Source organism: Balaenoptera physalus (assembly GCF_965194825.1).
Source record: "Balaenoptera physalus genome assembly, chromosome: 2".
Classification (NCBI taxonomy): Eukaryota; Metazoa; Chordata; class Mammalia; order Artiodactyla; family Balaenopteridae; genus Balaenoptera; species Balaenoptera physalus.
In genome coordinates, this window is record NC_138883.1 from 43,657,365 (window position 1) to 43,683,606 (window position 26,242).

Here is a 26,242-nt window from a genome sequence, read left to right on the forward strand (position 1 = left end):
GCTCACCCCAAAAGAGAGGGAATAATGCAGCATAGGCCATCCTTGGACAGATCTTCTGTTCGGCAGTAACACTAGGGCCTTTTAGTTATTCAGGAATATGGCATGATATAGTAAAGTAACAAGGGAGAAAGACCCAATCAGTCACCAGCTTTCAACCTCTGGCTCAACTTTATAGTGCTAATGAGCAGGGTACTGAATTGATTATTTCACTTCTTTGCATGGCTCCTTACCCCCTTTGCCAACCAAGAGATCAGGCAGCCAGGGTGGCAGAGGAGGAAAAAGGAATACGACTATTTCAGGTACAAAACATCTGAATCCATGTCCAGAATTAGAGGATTAATTGACCAATGGTACAGATAATTTAGAAGGCATGTTTAGCATAGACATTGATTCTTTTATGTTAAGAAGGAAAGTGCCCAGCATAGCAATTCCCCTTTATCCTGTATATCCTCCTTTATTTTACAGCCTTCAACATCCTGGTGAATGTTGGTGTGGTGCTGACATACCCAATCCTCATCTCCATCGGAACAGTGCTCAGCGTTCCTGGAAATGCAGGTACTGTACGATTTGACGTGTGCACAGGAAGTCTCCTGCTTGTGTTTGTTTTACACCCTGAGTTGTTTCTTCGAGCAATTGTGAATTATGTCCCTTGCCTGGGAAGATGTTTTTAAATATCATGAAGGTGGCAGACAACAGAATAACTATGCAGCACATTTAAAATTTCTAGCTACAAACACTGTTTTAACTTGGTTGTGCTTTTAGAATTAAATACCAAATGTATCATTTGGGTTTCATGTAATCTCCCTGACAACCTAATTTTGTGGTATTTTTAGAGAAAGTCCTATGGAAACAAAAGGCATCCCAGCATAGGACTCTCAAACATCACTAATGAAAGTGTAGGAAACATAGAGGGTGTTTGTATGTTTACATACAAACATACATTACATACATTACATCAGACTATCCATGGGTAGCTGTGAAAGCTTCTCCCAGGGGCACAGCAGATGGCCCTCTGGAACAGACATAAGAAAAAAGCAATTTGACTCACTTCAGGGACAAGAGGAGAAGCTACTTTTCCAGGAAAATCTTTCTAGGTAAACTGTCCGTGGAACAAATAATGAAAGTGTGCTATCTGGATGACGGTATAGTCCTTCTAATTTTAAAATTCTATTTTTCCAAGTCTTAGGTAGCCATCTCTCTTTACCCCCAGGACAATCAGCAAATATTTATTGAGCACTTACTATGTGATCGTGACTATAGAAGAGACTGGGAAAAAAAGATATTATTGTTCCCATAAGAAACTTACACTGAATATGGAAAACAAGACCGACATATATGAAATAACTTAGAACTCTACAAAGTAATTTATCATTAAATGCCAAATTGTGTAAAAGACTCCAAGGACTATAAGATATTTAGAGGAAAGTCATATCAGGGAGGAGTGGAGTTGTCAAGGAATTCCATTCATTCATCCAGGAGTTCATTCATTCAATAAATAATTTCTGAGCACTTAGTATATGCTAACAAGTGTGCTAACACCTGGCGATAGATCCTGAATAAGACACAGCCCCTTCCCTCAGGACCATGTAGTGTAGAAAGGAGATGAAAGGAACTGAGTAATTACAATGTAGATATGAGGAGGGAAGAGCATTCCACGCAAAGAGAACAGCATATATATGATTCCACTACTAGTTACATGCCTGCAAAACTGAAAACAGGGACTCAAAATTATCCTTGTATGTGAATGTTCATACTATTTACAACAGCCAAAGGTGGAAACACCTAAATGTCCATCCAGAGATGAATTGATAAACAAATTGTGATACAATGGGATATTACTCAGCCAGAAAAAGGAATGAAGCACTAACCCATGCTACAATATGGTTGAACCTCGAAAACATTATGCTAAGCGAAAGAAGCCAGACACAAAAGGTCACATATTGTATGCTTCCATTTATAGGAAATATCTAGAATAGGTAAATCCACAGACACACAGCAGGTTGGTGGTTGTCAGGTGTTGCGGGGTGAGAGTAGTGGCCTGGGGAGTAACTGCTTAATGGGTACGGGGTTTTATTTTGAAATAATGAAAATGTTTTGGAAACAGATGGAGGCGGTTTAATTAATGTACAAAATTTATTTTGTACATTAATCTGTACAAAATAAATGTACAAAATGCTACTAAACTCACTTTAAGATGGTTAATTTTAATTTATATGAGTTTTACCTCAATTAAAATTTTTAAAAAGACTAGCACGTGCAAAGACCTAGACATTAATAAGCTTGGCTCATTTAAAAAATCTTCAATGGTCCAGTGAAACTGGAGAAGCATGAAGGGATGCAGAGGAAAAGTATTAAGAAATAAAACTGCATGTACACACTGCTATATTTAAAATAGATAACCAACAAGAACCTACTGTATAGCACAGGGAACTCTGCTCAATATTTTGTAATAACCTAAATGGGAAAAGAATTTGAAAAAGAATAGATACATGTATATGTATAACTGAATCACTTTGCTGTACACCTGAAACTAACACAACATTGTTAATCAACAATACTCCAATATAAAATTTAAAAAAATTTTTTAAACTGCAGAGGTTATTCAATCAGATGGCATTTGCCTGGAAGGGTAAGTATGATTTCGAGAGAGGGAATGGAAAGCCAATGGAGAGAGCGCTATCGATAATGACGTGGAAAAAGGGAAGATGAGCTTGAGAGAACAAGAGAGACTTTTGGAAATCTCTTAGAAGTAGCACTGATGTGGTCATTTGTTTTCAGAGAAGCTTAGAAACAGCGATGGACTGACTGACTTGCTGTTCCTTCCCTAGCTGTGGATCTCCTGAAGCAGGAGGTGATATTCAATGTCGTGCGTCTGGCTGCTACCATCATCATCTGCATTGGGTTTCTGCTGATGCTATTACCCGAGGAGTGGGATGAAATTACCCTGAGATTCATCAACAGCCTGAAGGAAAAGAAGAGTGAGGAGCATGTGGATGACATCACTGATCCCAGTGTCCACCTGAGAAGCAGAAGCAGGGCCATTGGGACTGTGTCCATACCACTGGCTTAAGGAGGAACACATTTTGAACGCACGTGTATGTATATTCTGTGAATATAATAACATTTTCTCACCACCTGTACACTCAAACGACAGTATTAATTCTGAATTTGCATAAGTCATATGTGAAATAATGCTAACAATAAAAGTTTACATTTATATGCTTATCAAGGAACTGGTGTAAATAATCATAATAAATTTTTTTAGTAAAACATATTCATACTTGTTCTATTTCTTCTGGTTTTTTTGGGAGGGGGGGATTTTCCCCTAATTCACAAAATTTTCTCAAAAATATGAGGTTCTATTAAATTATGGGCTTGTCATTACCTTTTTCTCACCTGGAACTGAGACCTTTTCATTCAATCAGAAAAAATGGCATAAGAGGAAAGTACATGAAAAGGATACACACTTTACATATATTGAAGGCCAATAAGAGCCTTCAATTTGAAAGCTGAAAATTAAATATCAACAGAGTATCTTCCATATGCAAGACCTACACTAGGAACAATGAAGACTTGAAGATGTAAGACTCTATCTGTACTTTCAACATGCTTACAGGAGTACAGAGCATAAAAGAGGTTAGAAATATCTCTAATATGAGGTAGACATTTGAAAATGGTATAATGGTTATGGAGAAGACATCTATTTCACCAGTTTTAGAGTTGTTTACATTTGCTGTCCCTTCAGCTCCCATTCACTCTTCAACCCACCTTCTGGGCACCACCTTCTGCCCACATCATTCCTCTGGTGAAGTGCATTCACCAAAGTCACCAATGACCTTTTTCTTGCAAAACCATATTGACACTATTCAACTCTTACTTTATTGTCCTCTCTGTAGCATTTGCATGATGACCTCTAGAGCAGCACTGTCTGATAGAACCTTCTGTGATCATAGAAATGTCCTGGTTCTCTTTCTGCCTTGCTGGCTGCTCCTCTGGACCCCTCTTCCTAGGCTGGTCTCATTGCTGTCAGTGTTCAGTCCTTGTCCTTCTTAGCATCTCACTCCACACTCTCTTCCTCAGAGATCTCATCTGCTTCCATGGCTTTCAATGTCATCCATGTGGTGATGGCTTCATAATATTTATCTCCAGCCCAGATTTGTCCCCCAAGCTTCAGATCTGACTATCCAAATTCCTTCTGCAGGCTCAGTTGGATGCCCCATTGTTCACTTCACATTCAAGAACATAGCTAAATCTATCATCTCTCCTCCTCAGACCTACTCCTTCCTCTCCCTTGTTCCCTGTCTAGGTTAATGGTACCATGATTCACTGGCTGCCCAAGCCAGAGATCAAACTTAACTTCTGCCTTCCTCACCCTCCACATCTAAACCATAAACCTTTTTGATTGCTTTCCTTAATATTTCTTGAATCCATGCACTTCTCTACTATGCTACCTATTCTATGCCCCTATCATTTCCTGATGAATGAAATACTCTCTCTACTGGTCTCTCTAACTCCCAGTATTGGCTCTCTCTAATCCCTTTTGTACCCTGCAGAATGACTTTTCTAATATATAAATTTGATCATTCTACTTCCCTATATAGAACACTTCAGTGACATCTCATTGTCCTCAGAGTAAGTTCCAAACACTTTTGCAGGTCATTCAAAGTTCATCATCGATTGGCTCCTGCCTACCTCTAGAGAAGCACCATACAGTAGAACTTTCGGTGATGATGGAAATATTCTATATCTGCACTGTCCAACATAGTAGCCACAACTGGCTATTGTGCTCTTTAAATATGGCTAACGCAATCGAGGGACTGCATTTCTAATTTTATTTATTTTTAATTACTTTTAAGTTAATATTAGTTAGCCACATGTGGCTCTTGGCTACCATACTGGATAGCACAACTTCTACCACACCACCCCCTGTGGCCCCCTGGGATCTCTATGCTTTAGTGACACCATCCTTCTTATAGTTCTTCAATCAAGACACGCTCTCTTTCTTGTACTTCCTTTTCCTCTCTCATCACCTGAATAACTCTTACCTAGGCTTCATGACATGATTTATTCCTATTTTCGTGGAAGGTTTTTTCTCATCCCCCAAGCCAAACAATGTGGCTTCCTTAGACACCTCTGCGTACTCCATTATAGCACTGGTCGCCCTCTGTGGTCATTGTCAGTCTACTCATCTGAGTTCCCAGTAGACCATGGGTTCCTTGAGAGCAGAGATTGTGTGGCATTCATCATTGTGTTTCTAGCATAGTGCCTGGCACTTACAGACACTCAGTAAAGGAGTGAATGGGTTGCTTTACACTGGAGATATGCCCCCTTGCCCCCAAGCTGTATTAGATCAGTCTTAGTTAAGGACAGACATTCTCATAGAGGAGATTGGGTAAAGGAAGGGCCAAAAGGGATTAAATGTACCACAGCCTTTGTTACTAAACTGATAAAAGGTACTTCTTTCCTAAGAGGCTGGTTATCTTAGGGCATCTAGCAATTTAAGATAATCTGCACTTTCTGGCATCTGTTTTACAATTCTTTTTTAATTCAAGTGGCCCCAGAAGTGTAGGTGAGATGGTCATGGGGCAAGAAAAGGGAACTTGGGATATCATACCTGCTGGCTGGGTATCATAGTCAATAAAAACCTTACCATGTTTTCATTTCTCTGTCATTGTTTGAAAAGACAATGACAGTCTCCTGGCATTGGTAGATGGCATGATATTAATTAAAACAATAATCATGACACACTTCAAACTTCATGAAAAATGGTAGAAAATAAATGAAGTATATTATTAGTAAATGTGAATTAATTCATTATCTAAGTAGAGTTGGTTTTGACTATTTAAATGTCAATGGTACAAACACTGCTCTTGCCTTGTTTTTAAATTGCTGTTAAATAGCAGTAATCACTGACTAACCCACTCCAGCATCTTGCCATTACTTAGCATGGCATTTAAAATTGCATTTTGACATCTTTAAGAAATGAGCTGTTTTGCTCTTTTTGATAATTCATTTTGAAAAATTGAGTCAGCTACCCTGGAAAGCACTAATTCAACCTGTAACTGATCACCCTAATTAGCTCAGTCTATATTAAGAAAATACTTCCGTTACGGTATTCGTTCATTTATTCATTCAAAAAATTATTAAGTCCTACTTCTCGCTCTGAAGTAGGGTATTATGTTAGATTGTCACCCACTGGCCTCTCCCTGCCTCTAGAGCAGCACTGTCTGATAGAACTTTCTATGATCATAGAAATGTCCTCTCTTTGCACTGTGGTGAAAGGGATACAAAATGTATAGGAAATGGTCCCTGCTTCCAGGCATTTCAACCTTTAAGTTGTTACCATGGCAATTAAAACAACAACAATCACAACTCAGACACTTGTTTAAGTCACCTTCCCTTTAACCCAGGTCAAGTATTCATAAATAAAGATAATAATACCTTTCCTTACTACCCCCCATGGTCGCTGGGAGAGTCAGATGAGATAGCGTGTTTCAGTCACTGAACAAACAAGGGTGGGCCTCGTATGTCCCTGTGATGTGCCTTCCTTGAGCCAGGTTCATTTGGGTTTGGAGGGTACTGACAAAGTGCCTGCCCTCGTGGTGGAAGTACCTTGTTGAGGTTCCTATTATCCTGTCTCTTTATCCAAACTTGGTTCCTCCGCAGAGTCCAAGATGCGATGGCTTCTGTGGGTGACTGAATGGGCAGCACAGTGCAGGGAGTGAGAACTCCCATGTTGTAGCCCCGACTCTGTACTTGAGAGACGCGGACTTTAGCGAATTACCAACATCTCTCAGCCCCTTGATTTCATGTTCAGTACAATGAGGATATGAATACCTATCATTTGGGGTTGTTGAATATAGTAAATAAAAACACACTGCCAGACAGTCCAGAAGTAGTTATTGTTAGGATTTCCTCTGTCTGTTTACCTCCCTCCAGGACTTCTTCAAACCACTTATCCACAGCACTATGCCAAGCAAAGTCACAGAGCCTGGTGCCGAGCAGGGATTTTTACCCAAAATAAATGAGGGAGAAAAAAGAAGCTTGGCATGAGGAACACTAGGAGGAAGCCAAAAAGGGGGTGCCATTCCCATTGGTCAGTTCCCCTCGGCACTTTGCATCACGGCATTCTTGCCCAGCCAGTGGAACTAATTGCCTGACAAAAAGACAGACTGGTGACTTGGGCTTTGAAATTAAAATCACTTCAACCACGTCCTGATCGCTTCACAAACACGTTATAGGCAAATCAATTTTGTTCACCCAGGCTTTGCACGCCTGTTAATTTTGTGCAGGCGCTTTGTCAAGATCCACCAGAGGACAAATGATTTGGAGAAGGACAATGCAAATGATAAAAGAGTGAACAGTATAACCAGCCAAGCATTTGAATGTTTCTGATATTTAAGTACAAATCCTCTTTCTTACTTTTCAATAAACCCTTGTCACAAGGACAAAGAACACTAGCGCAGGCAATGCTGGTTTATCAGGCAAGCTAGGACAAGAAGTCTCTATTAATTCTAATTATTTTTATTTCTCCCCTGCCACCACCTGTAGCAACTGGAGGTAAAGTTAAGAACAGGAGGTGATGATGTGGAGGTGGTAATGCCAAGAACCCAGAGACAGAAAGAGCAGACGCCCTGGGTTTTGAAGCACTGATTAGCCAGTGTGCTCCCACACATGCCACAAAAGCAAAAGCTGCTTTGTCATTATTTGCAGGAGGTAGGAACCCCGGATCCTTTGGGAACTTGAGGGATCTTAAGAGCCAGAAATCTAACCTGGGCTCTCTGACAGAATTTTCAAAATAGTGTGAACTTAGCTGCATTATTCTGGGGGAATCAATTCAGAGAATTTAGAGGCACTAAATCCACAATTGTTCAGTACACTAGCCACTAGTCACATGTAGCTGTTGAAACATGGCTAGTCCGAATTGAGATGTGCTGTGTCACATGTCCTGGAGTTTAAAGACTTGGGATGAAAAAGAGAAAGTAGGCTATTTCATTAATAGCTCTATACTCATTACATATTGAAATGAGAATATTTTGGATGTGTTAGGTTATATAAAAAATATTATAAAACTCATTTCACTCGTTTCTTTTCACTTTTTTAATGTACCTACTAGAAATCTTATAATTATATATAAGTCTTGCATTTGTGGCTCATGTTTTACTTCTATTAGGCAGAAATTCTCTAAAAGCTTAAGAATAACTTGTTCAGAGGGATCAAGAGGGAAATTTAGAAGAAGAAAATAGCTTTGGAAAGAAACAATTATTTGGTCAGCTTCTGTCAGTCAGGACAAAATAGAGTGAGTGTGTTTCATGTCATGCAAGTTCAAACTGCCAGAAATGAGCAGAGAGAGGGAAGAAATAGAGGCAAGAACAACAATTTGAAATTGCAACTAACTGGAAAAAATTGTAAAGAACTGGAAGAATTACTGGGTTGAAACTAGCAAGGAATCTTCATTTGAGACTAGAAGTGATAGAAACTGCCTTGAATTCTAGAAAGTCAGAAGATACTGATAACAGTTATAGTGGAAAGTAAGAAGTTATTCTGGAAAAGACCACTTTGACTTTTAGATATTGTAATCAACTTGCAGAAAAGAAGCTGGACTGCATTCTTTAGAAGGCAATAATAGAGCTGCCCGCTCTTATCTGTACAGAGCAAGTAATCAAAGTGAAAATCAGGAATTCATTAAAGTAAACAGTTTCTGATCTAAATCATAAGATCAGGGCAGATTTGATCTACAGGTCGTAACTCTGATCAATAATTAAAAGATGCTTTCCAAGATAGGGCGGTCTCCAGGGACAGGACAGTTAGATGGCAGCAAGAAACTTCGTAAAATGGCATTTACCTAGAAGTCACCAACGTTTCAGATCTGGTCCTCTGCACTGTGGACTCAGAAACTAAGTCTTCTCCATGCCCTAAAGACAGCCCGGTCATTCTCAAATTGTGGTGCTGATACAGCACAGCAGCACACCTGAGACCTTGGTAGAAATGCACATTCTTGTGCCTTATCACAGACCCAGTGAAGCAGAATCTCTGGGGGTGGAGCCCAGGAATCTAGTTTTAATAAGTCCTGCTTGAAATTAACCAAGCACATGCTCAAGTGATGCCGGTGATTCCAATGCATGCTCAAGTTTAAGAGCCCCTAGGCTAATGACCACAGGACTACAAACAGAAAATGTATTCATTGATAATCATAAATTGAACTGTCATATGAAACAAAACCCTTACATTAGTAAGGCTAGGACAACCTTTCTCTAAGAGGCAAATCTATCTGGGTAGCTTGTGCATTCATGAAAAGGTTTGTTGGTGAGCCTGAAATCAAAGCAAGGAGAGTCAAATGTATGATTAAACTCTTCCCTTTTGTTTTTCATTTCCATTTCAACTCTCACTCCCTTGTGAGGATGGGTTCATTCCTGCTGGACAAGAGCAGATGGGTAAGGAGAGGAATCTGAGGAACTGACTGGTACAATTGCTCCCACTCCAAGCCAATTACACAGTCCACTAGCAGAATGTGTTCTACCAGATTACAGGATGAAGTTTCCTTCAGTTAATTATATTAACAAGTAGACATCTTATATTTGCAACACTTGATTTACGGATACTGGTTATGACCAAAACAGTCAATACATGTACACATGGTACACACAAGAGTCCAGCAAATAGGCATTCTCTCTAACAGCTTATTCTTTGCTACACAAATCTTTTCTAAACTCCTTTTCCCTCAAGGGAAAAGCTAACAGGTCTGAAATTAATCTTTCCCTGATTACTTCCCTTATATATGGATGTTCTTGTTATAATATAATTAGGGGTTCAATTTACTTAGGTAACTGAAAGTGATGCACTAAAATTCAGCCTTTGCCAAGACCTCTGCTCTACTTCCATCAGTGTCCTTGGCTTATCCGACTCTTAAAGTCCCCAAAAGGCAGAAATAGGTGCTCTCCATCTTCTGTATCTTATTGGTTATATGATTTATCTGCCACAATCATCCAAATTTTCCATCCTGTTATACTTTTATTTGCATTAATTAATCTTCACATTAAAATACTTTCAGTTTTCATCTTCTTTCATAAAGCCTTCTATAGAATACAGCTTTGACCTGTAATTTTTAAACTTTACCTATATTTTTATTTTTAGTAATTCTATTTCTTTCAGCTACCACCAGTCCAATTCCCTCCTTTTACATAAAAGTTTCCCCTTGGGCTTCCCTGGTGGCGCAGTGGTTGAGAATCTGCCTGCCAATGCAGGGGACACGGGCTCGAGCCCTGGTCTGGGAAGATCCCACATGCCACGGAGCAACTAGGCCCGTGTGCCACAACTACTGAGTCTGCGCGTCTGGAGCCTGTGCTCCACAACAAGAGAGGCCGCGACAGTGAGAGGCCCGCGCACCGCGACGAAGAGTGGCCCCCGCTTGCCGCAACTAGAGAAAGCCCTTGCACAGAAACAAAGACCCAACACAGCCAAAAATAAAAATAAATAAATTAATTAATTAATTAAAAAAAAAAAAAGGTTCCCCTTTCCTTCAGAACACCTGCACATGATCCTGAAACACTGATCAGTGCTGAATGGACACTGCAGTGTTTTCTGTTTCATGTTTATCACCTACTTCTGGTTGATAGGTTTCTTCTCTTAGAAATGTTAACATCATTGATTATATTTGAACTGGACTCTGAAGCTCTTCCTATTCCTGGCCATGAAAGAGAGCTATTCAAGATATAGCTGTTACCTAATTTTAATAATGGTGTTAACTTTTATCACTTAACTTTCAGTTTTCTGAGAGCCCCTCTGGCACATCTGTATCTGCTCTTCATCCTTATCTTCTCTCTTTACATCTATGGTAATATAAAAGTCCACATTCATAATACTGATCCTGAGGTCCTACAGGTTCCAAAGTGTCTTCTGAATCATCAAGAAAAACTGCTGTTAAAAAACAACGGTTTTGGAGTTGGTATATTTGAATGGACTCTGATTCTTAGAGAACTGGCAGTCCATCTCTCCCAAATGAGAACCACATATTACCAGGAATATTTATCTAATGAAAACAATACATTCCTGAACCATAAAAATGACAGCTCATGGTGTAATTATAGAATATATCATATGATGCCAAGATTCAATCACCTGCTTTGTCAAATAGTCATATCATTTCTGGTATCTGCTGATAATTAAATAATCAAAATCTTATGGAGCTAGGTACTTTAAGAAAGCATTTGTGAGCTTTTGACAACAGAGACTCTGACCTGCTCATCTTTGCATGCCCAGAAATAGCTCACAATAGGTACTCAGTGGGAGGAAGGAAGGAAAGAATCTCAGTCCTGCCAAGATAAAGATTTATACACTTAATGACAAACCCACAGCCAATGGTGCAAAGCTGAAAGCCTTCTGGATAAATTCTGAAACAAGACAAGGATGCCCACTCTCACCACTTCTATTCAACATAGTATTGGAAGTCTTAGCCACCACAGCAATCAGACAAGAGAAGCAAATAAAAGGTATCCAAATTGGAAGGGAAGAGATAAAACTGTCACTATTTGCAGATGACATGACACCCTATATAGAAAACCCTAGGGCTTCCCTGGTGGCACAGTGGTTGAGAATCTGCCTGCCAATGCAGAGGACACAGGTTCGAGCCCTGGTCTGGGAAGATCCCACATGCCACGGAGCAACTAGGCCCGTGAGCCACAACTACTGAGCCTGCGTGTCTGGAGCCTGTGCTCCCAACAAGAGAGGCCGCGACAGTGAGAGGCCCATGCACCGCGATGAAGAGTGGCCCCCGCTCCCCGCAACTAGAGGAAGCCCTCGCACAGAAATGAAGACCCAACACAGCCAAAAATAAATAAATTAATTTTAAAAAAAAAAACAAAAAAACCCTAAAGGTTCTACACAAAAACTATTAGAACTAATAAATGAATTCAGCAAAGTAGCAGGATACAAGATTAATATACAGAAATCTGTTGCATTTATTTACACTAACAAATATCAGAAAAAGAAAGTAAAAAAAATCCCTTTTATTTTTTGTTGTTGTTAAGGTTTTATTATAAAAAAGATAAGATACCTTTGTTGAACCTTCTCATTGAAAAAAATCCCTTTTAAAATTGTGTCCAAAAAAACCCACAAAAAAAAAAATACCTAGGAATAAACCTAACCAAGGAGGTGAAAGATCTATACACTGAAAACTATAAAACACTGGTAAAGGAATTGAAGATGATCCAAAGAAATGGAAAGATAGCCCATGCTCTTGGATTGGAAGAATTAATATTGTTAAAATGGCCATACTACCCAAAGTAATATACAGATTTAATGCAATCCCTATCAAATTACCCATGACATTTTTCACAGAACTAGAACAAATAATCCTAAAATTCATATGGAACCACAAAAGATCCAGCAATTCTGAGGGAAAAAAGAGCTGGAGGCATTAACTATCCCAGACTTCAGACAATACTACAAAGCTACAGTAACCAAAACAGCATGGTATTCACACAGAAACAGACATATAGATAAGTACAACAGAATAGAAAGCCCAGAAATAAATCCACACAGTTATGAATGATTAATCTTTAACAAAGGAGGCAAGAATATACAGTGGAGGAAGACAGTCTCTTCAACAAGTGATGTATGGGAAAGCTGGACAGCCTCATGTAAATCAATGAAGTTAGAACATTCCCTAACACCATATACAAAAATAAACACAAAATGGTTTAAAGACCTAAATATAACACATGACAGCATAAAACTCCTAGAAGAGAACATAGTCAAAACATTCTCTAACATAAATCATAGCAATATTTTCTTAGATCAGTCTCCCAAGGCCAAAGAAATAAAAGCAAAAATAAACAAATGAGACCTAATCAAACCTAAAAGCTTTTGCATAGCAAAGGAAACCATCAACAAAACAAAAAGACAACCCACAGAATGGGAGAAAATATTTGCAAATGATGTGACCGACAAGGGGTTAATTTCCAAAATATACAAACAGCTGGTACAACTCAATATCAAAAAAAGGAACAACCTAATCAAATAATGAGCAGAAGACCTAAATAGACATTTCTCCAAAAAAGACATACAGATGGCCAACAGGCACATGAAAATGTGCTCAACATCACTAATTATTAGAGAAATACAAATCAAAAACACAATGAGGTATCACCTCACACTGGTCATAATGGCTATCATCAAAAAGTCTACAAATAATACATGCTGGAGAGGGTATGGAAAAAAGGGAACCCTCCTACACTGTTGGTGGGAATGTAAATTGGTACAGCCACTATGGAAAACAGTATGGATGTTCCTTAAAAAAAAAAAAACTAAAAACTAAAAATAGAGCTACCACATGATCCAGGAATCCCACTCCAGGGCATAAATCTGGAAAAGACAAAAATTATAATTCAAAAAGATATATGCACCTCAATGTTCATAGCAACACTATTTACAATAGCCAAGACATGGAAGCAACCAAAGTGCCCATCAATAGATGAATGGATAAAGAAGATATGGTATATATATACAATGGAATACTACTCAGCCATAAAAAAGAATGAAATATTGCCATTTGCAGTAACATGGATGGACCTAGAGATTATCATACCAAGTGAAGCAAGTCAGACAGAGAAAGACAAATATAACACTTATATGTGGAATCTAAAAACTAATACAAATGAATCTATTTACAAAACAGAAACAGACTCACAGACATAGAAAGCTTATGGTCACCAAAGGGAAAAGGGAGTTGGGGAGGAATAAATGAGGAGTATGGGATTAACAGATACACAGTACTATACGTAAAATAGATAAGCAACAAGGATTTACTGTGTAACACAAGGAATAATATTCAATATCTTGTAATAACCTATAATAGAAAATTATATATATATGTGTGTGCATATATATATGTGTGTGTGTGTGTATATATGTATTTGAATCACTTTGTGGTACACCTGAAATTAACACAATACTATAAATTGACTAAAAATTTTTTAAAAAGTTTTATCCATTTATTAAGCAAGTACTTTTTTTTAACATCTTTATTGGAGTATAATTGCTTTACAATGGTGTGTTAGTTTCTGCTGTATAACAAAGTGAATCAGCTATATGTATACATATATCCCCATATCCCCTCCCTCCTGCATCTCCCTCCCACCCTCCCTATCCCACCCTTCTAGGTGGTCACAAAGCACCGAGCTGATCTCCCCATGCTATGCGGCTGCTTCCCACCAGCTATCTCTTTTACATTTGGTAGTGTATATATGTCCATGCCACTCTCTCACTTCGTCCCAGCTTACCCTTCCCCCTCCCCGTGTCCTCAAGTCCTTTCTCTACGTCTGCATCTTTACTCCTGTCCTGCCCCTAGGTTCTTCAGAACCTTTTTTTTTTCTTTTTAGATTCCATATACATATGTGTTAACATACGGTATTTATTTTTCTCTTTCTGACTTCCTTCACTCTGTATGACAGACTCTAGGTCCATCCACCTCACTACAAATAACTCAATTTCATTTATTTTTATGGCTGAGTAATATTCCATTGTATATATGTGCCATATCTTCTTTATCCATTCATCTGTTGATGGACACTTAGGTTGCTTCCATGTCCTGGCTATTGTAAACAGAGCTGCAATGAACATTGTGGTACATGACTCTTTTTGAATTATGGTTTTCGCAGGGTATATGCCCAGAAGTGGAACTGCTGGGTCATATGGTAGCTCTATTTTTAGTTTTTTAAGGAACCTCCATACTGTTCTCCATAGTGGCTGTATCAATTTACATTCCCACCAACAGTGCAAGAGGGTTCCCTTTTCTCCACACCCTCACCATAAGCAAGTACTTATTGATATATTTTTACGGTACTTGGGATTGCATCTCTTATTGAATTGGCAAGAATTAGTATCACTGTGAGGGAGAGAGAATAAGGATACTGGCTAAAAAAAAAATTTTTTTTTTAAATGTCAATGGTCTTATCAATGTTCTGTTTTTCCTAAAGTGTATGGCTGAGGTGTGGCCCAGGCTGGCATGGAGGAGAGAGGTGTTCTGGATCTCTTTACAGACACCCAACCTGGTTTTGTACTAGAGCCAGGGGGTTGTGAACAGCTCAGACCACAGACAAAATTCTATTTCAAATATGATATTTTATTTAGCCTCTTCAGTAAGAGTTCTGGCTAGAGGAATGAAAAGGTGAGAAAGGAAAGAATAATTCATTTGGATGATAGCAAAGAGGTCTGGGCTCCTTATCATAATTCAGATCAATGTCCAGAGTCACAAAATCTCAGTTGGAAAGTTCTTCATGGAACTTTCATTCCCGCCCTGTCCAATGCCCAAATCTCCTCTATGCTGTCCCAAGGGAGTGGCCATCCAGCCTTCACCTGAGCACGCAGGGGAAACAAGACGGTTCTAAGTAGCTCCCCTGTTTCAGACTCTTGTTATTGTGGGAGCTCCTCCCTGTAAGGAGCTGACACGTGCCTTTCTGAAACTACCACCTGATGATTCTAACTCTGTTTCCTACTGCCACACAAGGAAGTCAAATTTCTCTTACACAGAGGCAGGTCATACTCCTCCTGGATTCTTCCTTTAAGCTAAATAATCATATCCCTGAGGACATCCCACTTCAATTTATAAAAATCTTCTTTTTTTGAGTTAATTAACACATCTATCACCTCACATATTTACTTTTTCGGTGAGAACATTTAAATTCTAGGCTCATAGAAAATTTCAATTATACAATACAGTGTTATCAGCTATAATCAACATGTTATACGTTAGATTCTCAGTCCTTATTCATCTTATAACTAAAAATTTGTATACTTTTATCAACCTCTCCCTATTTCCCCCACTCCCAAGGCAACCACTTTTCTACTCTGTTTCTATGAGCTTCCCTTTTTTTTTTTTTTACATTCCACACATAAGTGATATCATGCAGTATTTTGTCTTTGTCTGCCCTATCTTACACCATACTCAAAAATCAAGCCAAAATGGATTAAAGACACGAATATAAGACCTGAAACTATAAACCTCTTAGAAGGAAATATAGGGGGCAAGCTCCTTGACATTGGTCTTGGCAGTGAGTTTTTGGATCTGACACCAAAGCAAAGGCAGCAAGAGCAAAACAAACATGTGAAACTATATCAAACTAAAAGGCTTCTGCTCAGCAAAAGAAACTATTAACAAAATTAAAAGACAACTTAGGGAATAGACGAAAATATTTGCAAACCAAATATCTGATAAGAGGTTACTATTAAAAATATATAAGGAATTTATACAACTCAACAGCAAAAAAAAAATAGCCCAATTAAAAAATGGGCAAAGGACGTGAATAGACATTTTTCCAAAGATGATATACAAATGGCCAACAGGTACATGAAAAGGTGCTCAACATCACTAATCATCAGGGAAATGAAAATCAAAACTACAATGAGATATCATTTTACATCTGTTAGAATGGCTATTATCAAAAAGACAAGAGATAGCAAATGCTGCAGGGGATGTGGAGAAAGGTAAACCCTTGTACTCTGTTGGTGGGAATGTAAATTGGTACTGTCACTTTGGAAAACAGCATGGAAGCTCTTTTAAAACTTACAAATAGAAATACCATATGATCCAGAAATCCCACTTCTGAGTACTTACCCAAAGGAAATAAAACCATTATCTCGAAGAGATAGCTGAACTCTATGCTCAATGCAGCGTTATTCACAAGAGCCAAGGTATAGAAACAACCTAAGTGCCTGTCAATGGATGAATGAATCAAGAAAATGTTGTATTATATGTTTACAATACAATAATAGAACACAAAAACATAGAAATTCTGTTGTTTGCAACCACATGGGTACGCCTGGATAGTGTTATGCTAAGTGATATAAAAATCCTTTTTAATGTGAGGTGCCCCAACTTGAACTTGATACTCATTTTATAGTTCACCAGCGCACAGTGTAGTGATAGTATCACTTCCTTTTTCATTGCCACTCTATTTCCCCTACTCTTTAATTTCATGTGTACTATTCACCTTCTTGTATTAATTACCCTCTCCAAGTCTCAGTTTCCATACCTATACTATGGAAACAATAGTACCAATCCTCAAAGAATTGCCATGGGCATCATCACATAATGCTTAATACACAGGAGGTACTCAACAAAAGTAAGCTATTATTATTGGCATTAAAAGTTTAGGACAGGGACTTCCCTGGTGGTGGCGTGGTTGGGAGTCTGCCTGCTGGTGCTGGGGATGCGGGTTCGAGCCCTGGTCTGGGGGGATCCCGCATGCTATGGAGCACCTGAGCCTGTGTACCGCAACTACTGAGCCTGCACTCTGGAGCCCCCGGGGCCACAACTGCTGAGCCCACGTGCCATGGTTGCTGAGACCTGCGTGCCTAGAGCCCACGCACCACAGCGAGGAGTGGCTCCCGTCTCCCCAGCTGGAGGGGGCCCGCGCATAGCGACAAAGACCCAACACGGCCAAAATAAACAAATAAATAAATTTTTTTTAAAAAGTTGTTTAAAAAAAAAGTTTAGGACAAAAAAGGATGATGTTTCCCTTTCTAACAGAATCCCCAGCCTCCAAATATATCCAATTTGAAGAAGGAGAATGAAATCTCAGTAATGGTAATGCGAGAAGCTTCCAAGATAGAAGGCAACACCTTTGATGAGTATATTAGTTAACTAATGATGCATGATAAATTACTCCAAAATTTAATGGCTTAAAACAACACTGATTTATCATATCAGAGTCTTGGAGTGTTAGGAATCCAGGTGTGGCTTTTAGGGGACCTGCTACAAGCTCACTCGCCTAGTTGTTGGCAGGACTCAGTCCCTGCTGGTTGTTGGACAGAGATATCATTTCCTTGTCACAGACCTGATCCTCTCTTAGGGCAGCTCACAACATGGCAGTGGGCTTTTCCCAGAACAAGTGAGCAAGATGGAAGCCACAGTCTTTTTGTAACCTAATCTCAGAAAAGATAGCCCATCACTTCCACTCTTTTCTATTTGTTAGAAATGAATTCGTAAATACAGCCCACACTCAAGGCAAGGGTTGGAGGGACTGCACAAAGGCATGAAAGGCAGGAGGCCAGGATCACCACGGGCCATCGTGGGCTGCCTATCACAGTGAGGTTATGCCATCTTGTAAAGAAGAGGCTGGAAAAGAGAAGCACACACACACACACACACACACACACACACACACACACACACTAGCTGTCTATTCCCAGACTCACAGCTTTGAGTGATGGGAGAGGGAGGGGCGTCATTGATCAGGCACTATAGAATGCAGAGAGGGAAAGGATCTTAGACCTTATCTAAGTCAGCCCCCTCACTTTATGCTCAAGAAGACCAAAACCCAGAGGAGAGAAGTAGCCTGCCCAAGATTGCATATTAGCTTGTGGTAGATCTCTGGCTTGAACTCAGGCTGACTCCTGGTCCAATGCTCTTTTCACTAGACTTAACTTTCCATTTCATCCTGGGCAAGAGCATTAGTTTTCATAAAAGCAATAATGTTTGTTCTCTCTTCCCAAATCAGTGTATCCCATATGCCGTTGAATTTCAAGGCCAGTGCCTATAAAAAATGGCAAATTGGTAAGCAAATATCTTTGGATGTTTCCCCTCTAACCACTGTTTTTCTATTGTCTTTGTTCTTATTTGGATGAGAAAGTAGAACAAGATTCTGCTTTTACAGATAAACCAGGAAAGTTTCATGTCCAGAATGTAAATAAAGCACCATTTCCCTAGAACAGCACACCACTTATAAAATTAAAATGCAGAAAATTTGAAAATTAGGCTAGAGCCCAGAACATCATTTTTAAAGTACCCATTTGCACAGTAGTAATTCATAAAAGCCTTGCAGTTTGTGAAATGAATGTTTTTCTTTGATGTGAATGCCTTGATTCATGAAAACTTCCCATTTAATTTCATCATCAACTATCTTTCAACCCAGGTGCACGGTTAACTGAAGGATCAATTATCAAATAATAGTTGACTGGCCAAAAAGTCACTCTTAAATTTGGCTGATGAAGCATAACTGTTGCATTCTTTCTGCTGTGTGTCAAGTTCAACACAAATTATCCATGATATTGCTGGATATCATGCAGCGGGTTTAATAAATCATAAGAACGGCTCATATCCATGAATCCAACTTGCTGCAGTTGATGGTGGGGCTAGAAAGAAGCAAGATGACTTGATGTCAGAAGCAGTGATGAAATCGGAATCTTCTACATCTATGGATGTTTTTACTCTGACACATGACTTTTCTTTTTCTACTGTAATCTTGCCATTATGCTGTTTACTGTAAAGGGAGGGGTGGTTTAACTTAGAACAAAATAATCTTCCTGTCAGCCAGTAAAGCATGTACACACAGTTCAGCCAGTTTTTACTTCTGGTCCAGTGAAGAATTCCTAACCATGTCAAGTCCATGGGTGACATCTCTCATCTGTTCAGTATGTCTCCAAGTACTCTTTCCTTCGTACTGGGTCTTGGTCCAGTCTCTTGAGCAGAACCTCCCAGCAAACCTCCCATCAGAAGATTCCCTCATTTCCACCTCCTTATTTTCCTTCATCAAAGTCCTGCCTTTCCTGTGTTTTACCTTCATTGTGAGTGACAAGCAATTATGTGGCTTTCTCTGATGTCCCTGAATAAAAAGAATGGGGAGCGGTCAATTCATACCCTGACTGCAGTAAAGGAGAGGCAAAAGCTCTCAGATAAAATATCTGAAAGACAGCTAGCATTTTTCAGCTATACTGATTAAACCTCAGCCAGTACATCTTCTGCAAAGTATTTTGCTAAGAATATCCATCTCCTTCCTAGCATTCAAGAACAAAAATAAGCATGAAAAATGGTCTGGAGCTGGCGAAAACCCACTTGGCCCCTGGTGAAACTTTACTATAGAGACCATCCAACAAGAGGATACTTCCATGACCCAGATCACACAGGACTCCGTAGAGAACAACTATCGCTGAAGTGAAGTTCATACTCAAAAGTTACACACCACAGGAATAAGGAGGTATCAACTCAGCAAATGGGAGAATTTACAATTGAGAACTCAAAATAAGGAAATCATTTTTGAAAGGCTCCCAAATCAAAATTTTCAAAATGTTCAGAGTGATAAACCAAGGAACAGAACAGAACCAGAAGGCAGGAACAGAACAAATTGAAAGAGTGCACTTTGAAATCAGGAGACACGTTGAACAACAGGGCTCAGCCAAGGAAGTAGAACCAGTAGGAGATAATATATTAAGAGATTTATTACAAGGAATTGGCTTATATAATTGTAGTCGGCTTTTGGACAGGCATCCGCCCTCCTCCCCCGCTCCACCCCGCCCCTCTGGTTGCCGGCATCCAAAATAAAGCAAGCTTTCCTCTCCGCCACCCTGGGCTCTTTATGGGCTTTTGAGCAGCGAGCAGCCAGACTTGGGTTCGGTAACAGCAAGATCAAGAGAAGACTGGAACCCATGGGCATGGGCCAAAGTGGTTGTCCACAGGTAGAATTTTCTCCCTCTCCCTCTTCCTACCTCTCTTTCTCCTTCCCCTTCCTCCCCTCCTCCCCTCACGCCCTCTCTCTCTGAAACCTCAGCCCCACTTTTAAGGCTTTCCAACCTTCTACCTTAATCCCACACTCTCAATAACCATTTCTACACATATTATCCAGATTTCTGTCCATATAAATTGGAAAAAATCATGCAGTTCTTTATGTGTGAATTGCATCTCTTCATCGGAGTAGTATGGAGATAATAATTAACTTCACACTTGTAAAATATGTACTAAAATGTTGGAGCATGCAAGTGAGGGGCCCTGAACTTCAGCTTTGTTCACATCATAGAAAGTCAACCTCTCTATCTCAGGAAAAAATAACAAGATTATAACAGTGGCTGCCTCTTTGGAGGGGAACACAGGACCAGGAATTAAATTTAAGGAGACTTACATTTTCCTTGTGTCTGGTGGAAAGCAGAAGTAAGGGCAACCACTAAAAATATGAAAGTGTGCATAACTTTCAAACCAGGAGAGAGAAAGGGAGAGAAAGAATGAAGAAAATGCAATCGATTCAATCCTGTTTAAGTAGAAAAGAGAATGAATCAGCATAGGTCGCTCATTGATTCATGCATTTGCTCACTCAGCAGAATTTTATTAAGTATCGGTTAGATGCCAGGCACTATGTCCCTGTTCACACTGAGAGCAGAATATTCAGGAAATGCCTCTAGCCCTAGTCCAGGAAAGCTTAGAAATAATTATCTCCTAGTTTATTTCTCTCGGTCTATTTTATAATCTGCTAAGTGAACAATATTTTCAATAGTTGACCTATTCTATAAACTCACAGGCTCTTCTGGCTCTCTCATTCCCCCAAACTTCCATTTGTTCCAAGATTTGGCTTTGTAACATAAAAATAGGCCACAGGGACCCACACTCAATAACTACCATGAGGCAATACACTTCTTCAACTCAAGCAAGTATTTAGGGACTGAGCTGAGGGAGAGTCTAGATGATCCCATAGAATCCCAGGAACATGTTGGCCTAACATGAAGAATAGCAAATACTCTTCCTTCCTTTTACCCCAGGCCAACAGCACATGCTGTATTGGAAAGTGTACTCGAAGGAAAACCAGTGGCCCAGGCTGTAGGCCTTTTTCTAACACCCAAAATGTTGATTACCCCATCTATGAACCCTACCATGGGATTGTTGAAAAAAATGAAAAAAGATAATAAATTAGAAAGCAGAGGTTGGATGTTTTTTGTTTTGCTTTGGTTAGAGAAGTCAATCACCTCAATTCTTGGGCCTTGTTTCCCTTGCTTGTAAATCAGGGGTGTTGGACTACATCAAGGATGCCTCAGGGGCCTGGCAGGTAATAGAAACAAGTGAAAAGGGGGCAGCCTTGGTGTAAGACAATAGACTTTGTTGGGGCACATGGCACAACTGGGGAATGCAAACCTATACAAAGAACACAAATCAAAAACACCCTGTGACAATCAGAGTGTGGTCCCCAGATGGCACACTCTCTAATAATCCGTAAAAGGTACAGCCTTGAGTCTGTACATGCACATGTCTTTAAGTTGCAGATGAAGAGGACTCTCCACTAAATACCTTCCCCCCTACCCTGAAAAGTCAAGTAGCTCAAGTACAAGCATTTGGAGACCAAATAAGAGCAGGGTAGAGGGTAAGAGGTGGGGAAAAGGTACAGGGAAGATGAGGAAATAAAGCGAGAATAAGGATGGTGACAGTTTAAAACAGACAACTGGTAACAATTAATCCATTCTACCAATGCACCCCTACAGGCCCACGGTTTTGTTAGGAATTGACGTGTACTCCAAGGAGATCCCAGATTGATAGAACACGCTCACGGATCCTGAGTCTTCTGGTCTGATGCTATTTTCCTGCATCACCAGTTCTTCCATAGTTGGTTTCCTTCCCCTTTTGCAGATTATTTCCAGGGATGGCATGCTGTGTACTCTATTGCAAAGGGGCTTTGCCACTACTCCCATCAGGAGGTGGAGAAGTCAGGTTTCCTTCCCCTTGAATCTGGAATGGCCCTGACTTGTGTTGACCAAAAGAATATGGCAGAAGTGATGCCATATGACTTCCAAGCTAAGGTCTTGCAACTTGTACTTTCGCCTTCTTCAAAGCCTTGAACTGCCTTGAAAACAAGTCAGAGCTATCATGCTGGAGAGACAAGTTGAGTTGAGCTCCAGCCAATAGCCAGAACCTAGGCCCCAGTATGCAAATGAGGCCATCTTGGACACTCTATCCCCAACTAAGTGCCCAGCTGAATACGGCCACATGAATGACCCCAGAGGGAGCAGAAGAACGTGCAATTGAGTCCAACCAACTCACGGAGTTGTGAGAAATACTAAATCCTTGTTATTTTAAGCCATTACTCTTAGGTTACATAGCACTAGATAACTGAAACTAAAACACGACATTATGGTCATCCAGACACCACAAGGACTCTTAGACCAAATCTTTGACTTTACAAAAGTCAAGCCCTGATGGGGCAGTCAGAACTGGAGCTTGTTTTTTAGAAGGTCTGTCTTCCGTGGCACCTGCATGGTTTTCCCTAATAGAATGAGATCTCCTTGAGAATTCAAAAGCTGTAAAACAGCACAAATATCAAGTTTGAGCCCCTTATTTAATAGAATCTAAGGCCAGAGAGGTTAAGAAGCTGGCTCAGGGTCACACAGCCATCTAGTGGCCAAGGTGGGACTTGAATTCAAGGCTCCTGAGGTTTTTGTTGTTGTTTTAATTTATTTATTTATTTTTGGCTGCGTTGGGTCTTCGTTGCTGTGCACAGGCTTTTCTCTAGTTACGGTGGGCGGGGACTACTCTTCGTTGCAGTGCGCGGGCTTCTCATTGCGGTGGCTTCTCTTGTTGTGGAGCACGGGCTCTAGGCGCACGGGCTCAGTAGTTGTGGCTCATGGGCTCTAGAGCACAGGCTCAGTAGTTGTGGTGCACGGGCTTAGTTGCTCCGTGGCATGTGGGATCTTCCCAGACCAGGGATTGATCCTGTGTCCCCTGCATTGGCAGGCAGATTCTTAACCACTGCGCCACCAGGGAAGTCCCCTCCTGAGTTTTAATCTAGTGCTCTTTCCAATAAAATATGCTGCCTCCTGCCATTCCACAGAAAGATTTCCATCACATCAGAATTATTGATGTAAACAAAGTCCCAGGCAAAATAGTAGTCTCAGAAAAGAACGGTTGACAAATATTTTGCAGTCCCGTAGGCAAAATGTAGTATGAAAATACAGGCTTTGGGGTCAGGATATCTGGGTCTAAGTCCTAAATCCTCCATATATTTCCTGCGTGACCTCTTTAAGCCTCTTTCTCACCTGTGAAGTGCTCCCATGAAAAGTGCTTTACAACTGTTTCCTTAGACTCCCAGGAGAATTTTCTGAGAGTTAACTTTGGAGCTGAAATTTGCCTCCACTGTGAAAATCCAACTATAGAGTACTCAGAAGCAAGCTTGAGCCTGACCACCTTGCCTGGAAACCTGAGGACTGACTGAGCTGGGAGAGGGGGACAGTCAACGAGGCCTGAGTCAGCTCCGTAGCCCAGCCCACGCTGGTGAGCTCATGAGGCAGTGTTGGCCTCTAATCACCCTGAGTAACAGGGGTAGACAAGATCTGAAGCATGACTCTAGGCTGTGGGGAAACAATTTCCAAGGCTTCAGAGCACGTGCTGCCTCTAGACCTTGCAAGCACACACAGAATACCCATCACACCCTTGGGCCCCTGGGTGTAAGGAAGTGTGCTTCCTATGACTTGCGTTCTGAAACCATGACTGAGCTTGCCCTGGTCCCTGGCACTGAGAAACATCAATATCTCCAGGAAAGAGTGTTTGATGTGCACCCTGACAATCGCCCTTTCTTTCTGAGGCGGAATAATATCCCAATCCTGTTGGGGGTGGGAGATTAGACCTGCTAATTTCTCCAAGGAAAATATGTGACGTCGACTTGCAAATCAGCACCCTGCCTGACCTCAGTCTATTTTCTGCAGCCGTTCTTATCTAGATTCCCCAACTGCGCACGTTTTCTCTGCCCCAGCAACCCAAAACGTTTTTTTTGTCAAGTGAGATATGGTTTCACTTTGCTGACTCCGCTGGAGATTCGCCCCATGGAAAATGTAAGTTTGCAAATCAGGATCAAAAGCAGTGACTCTGCCCCTGATGCTGTGTGAGCGTGAGAGAGGCGAAAGGGGTTTGGTGGCAGAAGGAGGAGATGTGCCAGGAATACATGAGGCTGAAAACTTATCTTCTGGTGTCTTGGCTGTGTCACAGCCCAGAATCAAAGGGGGAGGCCTGGGGAGGCACTGGGAGTGGCTCCCACTGCAACTGCTGTGAGGGCACAGATGCTCAATTTTCAGCAAACACAAGGCTTATCGCCAGAACAGAGAGAAAGGACTCAGGTGATAGGAAGGTGGGGCTCGTGCTGGGGAGCAGGGAAAGACAAGGTATGTCAGGCAAGGCTCAGCAAGACTGTGGGAGACCAAGGCCAGATGCAGAGACACCCAATGTGGGGGCATTCGGATCCCAGGCTTGTCAGTCTCCCTTTCTTTTTTTTTTTTAATTTTTATTTATTTATTTATTTATTTATTTATGGCTCTGTTGGGTCTTCGTTTCTGTGCGAGGGCTTTCTCTAGTTGCGGCAAGCGGGGGCCACTCCTCATCGCGGTGCGCGGGCCTCTCACTATCGCGGCCTCTCTTGTTGCGGAGCACAGGCTCCAGACGCGCAGGCTCAGCAATTGTGGCTCACGGGCCTAGTCGCTCCACGGCATGTGGGATCTTCCCAGACCAGGGCTCGAACCCGTGTTTCCTGCATTGGCAGGCAGATTCTCAACCACTGCACCACCAGGGAAGCCCCCAGTCTCCCTTTCAATAGCCCCTTCCCTTCATCTTCCCACCTCCTAGAACAACTGAATTGTTTAGTTTGTAGTCTTCCCTTATTAGAATGCGAGCTCCACAAGGCATGCATTTTCTGCCTGTTTTCTTCACATATGTATCTCCAGCTCCTGGAACAGCAGGTGAGTCAGAAATATTTGTTGAATGAATGAGCAGATTCAATAACATGTAGCAGGTTGAAGTGGGAAAAGAAAACAATGTCTTTTTGTCTCATCATAGAGTCTTTAATTTTGCTGTGGAAACAAACTGAAGAGCAACAAAATACCATCTCTTCTAGTAGCTGGATTTGGAATGCAAGACTGTTTGGGGATGATGGATATGACTTGCTGTGAAAACTGGAAAACTATTGTCTTGGGAGACGCTCCCACCTCCAGACCTTCACTTCTGCACCTCCCTCCATATTTACCTAAGGTCCAATCCCTGTAATAAATCTCTGTCCCGCCATTCTCACAGGGACTCTATTCTCCTCCCTAAACCTTGACTTCAAAAGTTATTGACACCAGAAAGGTTTCCAGGAAAGCAGAAGGGTGAGGATGGGAATCTGCAACTGGTTCTCTGACCGGCTAGATTTAAAGGCATTAATGGCCATGTTTCCACTGGCAAAAGTTACACATGGCATACGGTGACCAAAAAGTTCCCTCAAGTACTGTCTGTAGTCACCTAGAGTCAAGACCCTACAGAAGTTAAAGGCTTTGGATGACCAAGTAGTCCCATATTTTAGTGGAAATATGGTATAAACTATGGGGTTGTTTGCTTGCTTCTAAGTGAGCTGGAGAGCTTGGAGGAAAAAACTGATGAGCTTAGGGCTTTGCATTTCCAGCTAAAGGTCTGCAGAAGTTATCAGAAATCTCCTATGACTGCTCTGAAAGAAACCATATCTCCATGGACTCA

At 40.7% G+C, this 26,242-nt stretch overlaps 1 protein-coding gene and 1 long non-coding RNA gene across 3 annotated transcripts in view; one reads left to right on the forward strand and one right to left on the reverse strand.

The window, feature by feature from the left end:
* The window catches only part of SLC35F4 (solute carrier family 35 member F4), a gene marked incomplete at its 5' end in the record, with an annotated part of 295,837 nt that extends 287,776 nt beyond the window's left edge, over positions 1-8,061 (forward strand). For both annotated transcript variants that reach the window (XM_082450436.1, XM_082450437.1), the window contains 2 exons: positions 466-555; positions 2,829-8,061. In XM_082450436.1, the coding sequence (XP_082306562.1) occupies positions 466-555; positions 2,829-3,070 (332 nt within the window). In that variant the 3' untranslated portion in view covers positions 3,071-8,061. The remainder of the gene's footprint in view (positions 1-465; positions 556-2,828) is intronic.
* The window catches only part of LOC309655395, a 206,610-nt gene that overhangs the window by 106,661 nt on the left and 73,707 nt on the right, over positions 1-26,242 (reverse strand). The window lies entirely within an intron of this gene.